Here is a 4,682-nt window from a genome sequence, read left to right on the forward strand (position 1 = left end):
TATGTTAGCCTCTAACGCATATTTCACGACATCTTTGCCCTATTAATTGTTGTTTTAATATTACATTATTATAATTAATTTTACTCATTTTTGGTTTTTAAACGTGTAATGCATAAAGTTTTAAAAAGTTCCAACTATACTGTTGACACGTGCTTATATTTATTTATATGTTGGAATAAACTTTACTTAAAACAAGTCTGGTCAAATTTTGTTAAACATGTATTAAACATTTCGATATCAATATGACACTCGATTTTGAGTAAAATTAATGACAACATGTGGAAAAAATAAACATGTCTCAACGACATATTCGAAAATATATAAATTACAATGTCGTGAACGACACGTTAGAGGCTAACAGGCCGTTAGAAACGCGTTTGGTGGCCAAACAAGTCGTGAAATACACGTTGAGGCCTAACACGTCGTCAAATACATGTTTGTTGGGGACATTTCTGGAAACTTTTATTTATATGAACAAAAATAAATTATCTCTCTATTAATGAGACATTTTGAGAATTTTACCTTAATTAAAAGTGAAATAAAAACACAAATCTATTGATATTTCGTTTTAGAAAAACTCACTCAAATCTAGTTATTTTAACATTTTTATTGTTTACTTTTATTTATTCTAGTGTATTTAAATATAAATAAAACATAACAAAAACTTGTGTCAAAACAAGCATGCTTGCATTAGTTGCAGGGGCGAATCCATCGCATGACAACGGTGGGTCGGTGCCCACCATCCGACTGCCGGAATGCAGCGTTTATATGTACGCTTAAGTATATTATGACTCAACCATAAGTCAGTGCCCATCGTCCGGCTGCTAGTGGTGCCCACCGTTGCTAACGTCATCAGCGGATTTACATTGATGTATTGACCTGCGGCGGCGGCGGCTTGAAAACCTGATGTATTGACCTGCGGCGGCGGCGACGGCGGCTTGAAAACCAGAGCGATTAGAAGGGGAAGATGAACATGCTCAATATTATTATTTTATATTAATTACAGGGATCAAGGCACCTTCAATAATTATTTAATTATAACGTTCACTGCTACTTTATTATAATGTTTATTTTCTAAAGCTTATTCAACTAACTTAAATAATTTCATATTATACTTACCTATCTCTTATTCAAGACTGAGTATCTAGCTAGTGTTACCTGTCATTTTATGGATAGTTAGTATAATATCTTAACAATATTTGGGTATGGATAACTCTAAAGCCAATATGAGTCTAATTAACATAACATAGTCTGGTTAGAGTGAGACATTGGACCTCTCTAAATTTAAAGAATACGATAGCCTAATTATATACAAGAAAGTCGTCGTTTTAAATAGAAATAGCATTTGGGTATGAACTTTCTCTTTTTTATGTTTTACGTTGTAATTTTATAACAATTATATTATTTGATCAGATATGCATTTTAGTTTCTCAAAAATATTATTATCATTATATAAAAAAAATATTTTTGAAAGGATAATCAATGACCATCCAATTATTATGAATTAATTTCAATAATTTGTGAAACATATTAAATAAAAAGTATACTGTGGTCCTTCAAATAAAAGTTCCGGTTCTGTCACTGAAGGCGGCAATAACACTGCGGTGCTTGGTAATGTTGTATAATAGTTAAAGGCGGGTCCAAAACGCAACTTTAATATTTAACTTTTAAATGATGGTGTGTAAAAAGACTAATTTACCCTCTCATTTGTTCGAAAGTTCATTCCGCTTTGGGTCTAAAAGATGGTTGGACGACCCTGTTCAGTTGTTCTCTTGACCCGACCCATTACTCGATCCAGTTTGTGCCCACCCTAGTAAAAATTTCTGGATCCGCCTCTGATTAGTTGCAACGTTCAAGGATGAAAACAAGGATGTATTGCCTCGTTGATCTCATGTGAATTCGAAGATGTACAATCCTCACTAGTTGATGACGAATAATCTTCAATTTTTTAGCACGTTGAGAGAAACTTTTGCGATGAATTGTTGTAACTTTAACACTTGTTTCTCTAAGCGTTCCACACACGATCCCATTAAATGTGTTTATTCACCTCATTTAGGGATTCATTACATGCGGATTAAAAGTTATACATGTTACAAGTTTCGTCCCTTTCAAATCATTTTGCATTTATATAGGTTTATTAACAACCTATTTATTACATAGTAATTTGACTCTTTTCTTTTTCTAAATAGGAAGCAGGTATCTTCATAATTATGCAAGTTACAATATTTAAGTCTTTTAGGTTGTTCGTAACTTCGTATGAAGGTCTTGATCATTTAACCAATAGTTTATTAAGTTCCTTGAGGTAAGAAGTTATGTTCTTTTTATGTTTATTTATATAAGTATTAAGACCATGTGTAGTCATGTGGGGATTTTAGGTAATGGTTAGAACATGAAGTTTTGGGAGGATATATGGGCTGGAAATTCAAGACTAAAGGAAGTATGCCCTAACCTCTTCAAACTGGAAAGGAACAAGTTGTGCAATGTTAGTGACAGGTTTTGGAGGAATGGTGGAGAGTTCGGCTGGAAATGGGATTGGATCAGGTATCCGAATTCAGCTCAAGAAATGGCAGAGTGGGAGAAGTGCTTTCAAATTATGACTTTGGCTGTTTGGAAAGGTGGCCAAGATGCTTGGGAGTGGCTAGGAGATAGCAGAGGGGATTTCACGGTGAGATCGGTCAAGAAAATGATTTTAAAGGAAAAAGAGGATGTTAATAATTACGTTATGAAGTGGAGTAAATGGGTCCCGGCGAAGTGTAACATTCACGTTTGGAGGGCGGAAATGAATATAATTCCTACCCGAATGGCGTTAGTTAGAAGGAATGTCCCGATAACGAATGATTTGTGTGTTTTCTGTGAGTTGGGTAACGAGTCGGCCGATCACATAAACACCGGGTGTATGGTTGCGGCGATAGTTTGGGATCACGTTAGTAAGTGGTGTAGAGTCCCCCCCATCTATGGTTTCTCGGTTAGAGATTTGCTGGAGCTTCACAAATCGTGTAAGCTTGGGCTGGTTGAGAAGGAAGCTTTTCATGGTATAGTTATAATTGTTTGTTGGAGGGTGTGGAAGGCTAGGAACGAAAAGGTGTTTGAAGGAAAAGATATCAAGATTGAAGACATTATTGGGGATATAAAGTCTCTCGGTTTTTTATGGTTCAAATATAGATCAAAAAATAGATCCTTAGATTGGTCTAGTTGGTGTAAGTTTAAGCTTATGTAGTTTTTTTTGGTGTTTGGTGACTTTCCTCCGAGGTGTGGAAGTGGTCTTGTTGTTTCCTTGTTTATAAAATTCACAGTTCAAAAAAAAAATTACGCCCAATCAAAGTTTTGGCTTTTTGGAAAAAAAGGGTGCAGTCAAAATGTTCATTATTGGGCATTTTGTATCATGTGGCACTTAGTCACTTTTATATTTTTTTGGTTTATTCATTAAATAATTAAATATTAAATTAAAAAACTACATTTAAATAAAAAAATATACATTAAATTTTTAAAAAAAAACTACATTAAAATAAAAAATGCATTAAATTTAAAAATAAAAATTAAAATAACAATTATAAGACTAAATGTTGTATTTTTTTAAAATTTTATTTTGCCGAATTGCTTTTAGAGATTGGACTCTCAGGTAATCTTCGGATAGCTCGTTTGTTAAAACCTCAATGCCATTGTCCAATTGCTTCCTTTTAAGTACTTCGACGGTGTCCAAATTTACTTGAAGATGTTGAGCTCTAAGGACTTGTATACCTTTGAGTCGAATGTTCATTTCTTTGAAATGACTTTTCATTTCGGCATTCGAACCCGTTGACGCCGAAGACGCGACCCCTTTCCCCTTCCCTTGCTTCTTCTACCCGGCGGTCGAGGGATCTCAGAAACATCCGCATAGGCATTCTCATATTAATTATCACTTAAGTTGAAATTTTGAGCATCGGACCTTGGTGTTTCTGGATCAACCGAAGACGATGTTTTAGACTTTTTGTTAGGCCTGAAACTTCTGATGTTGGCGGGCTTCACGGGTCACCACTTAGGGTGAAACCTCAGTCGTTTCAAACAGTTCATGTAATGGAAGTTCCCCAACTTCTGTTGAAACTCTTTCAATGATATTCGCATCAGAGACACCGCTACCCCACGTGTCAACCATCCAAGAGTGAACCGTACGGTAACCCATGCATTTGGAGTTTATACCGGTCCATTTTGACATTACACAATCTTTTTCCCGATGCGAGTCCCCGCCAAGTTCATGAAACAAATCTTTAATTTTGTTCCAAAATACGCTCACTTCTTGATAGTTTGCTAAAAATATATATTACAAGTTTAATATTTATTTAAAAAAATAAAAAAAAAACATATATTTGGGATCTTACGATACCGAGCACCATGCCCGAGCAAGTAGTTCATACTCGTTGGTTTTCCACGGTATAGTTATCTTTTTAGTCCGAGGTTCGTCAGGGGGTTTCTTTGAGTGTTTTCTCCCACGTCCGCCTCCGTTGGCTCGAACCGCCACGAGTCTCCGGGACAGGTTGTGGCTTCGGGCTGATTTATGTCTCGGCACCGTCTTGTCGTCGGGTTGGGAACCGGAACCGGCCATCATGAATGGGTTTTGGATTGGGTTAGGGATTCCAGAACCTAGATATTGTATATTTGTGGCCATTTGCAGGTCGAACGGATACGAGGTTTGAGGGGTCGGTGTA

At 36.0% G+C, this 4,682-nt stretch overlaps 1 protein-coding gene across 1 annotated transcript; it reads left to right on the top strand.

Moving 5' to 3' along the window:
* Positions 1-2,389: 2,389 nt before the first annotated feature.
* LOC143603273 (uncharacterized) lies at positions 2,390-3,217 on the top strand. Its single transcript, XM_077080110.1, has one exon. The coding sequence runs from the start codon at positions 2,390-2,392 to the stop codon at positions 3,215-3,217; it is 828 nt and encodes a 275-aa protein (XP_076936225.1).
* Positions 3,218-4,682: the final 1,465 nt, after the last annotated feature.

The sequence above is a fragment of the Bidens hawaiensis genome, unplaced genomic scaffold, assembly GCF_021521415.1.
Source record: "Bidens hawaiensis isolate Kalapana, Puna unplaced genomic scaffold, B.hawaiensis_p1.1 tig00061142_1, whole genome shotgun sequence".
Taxonomy (NCBI): Eukaryota; Viridiplantae; Streptophyta; class Magnoliopsida; order Asterales; family Asteraceae; genus Bidens; species Bidens hawaiensis.

Bases quoted from the DNA above. Each gene is read 5' to 3' on its own strand.
- LOC143603273 (XM_077080110.1), top strand. From the start codon at position 2,390: ATGAAGTTTTGGGAGGATATATGGGCTGGAAATTCAAGACTAAAGGAA.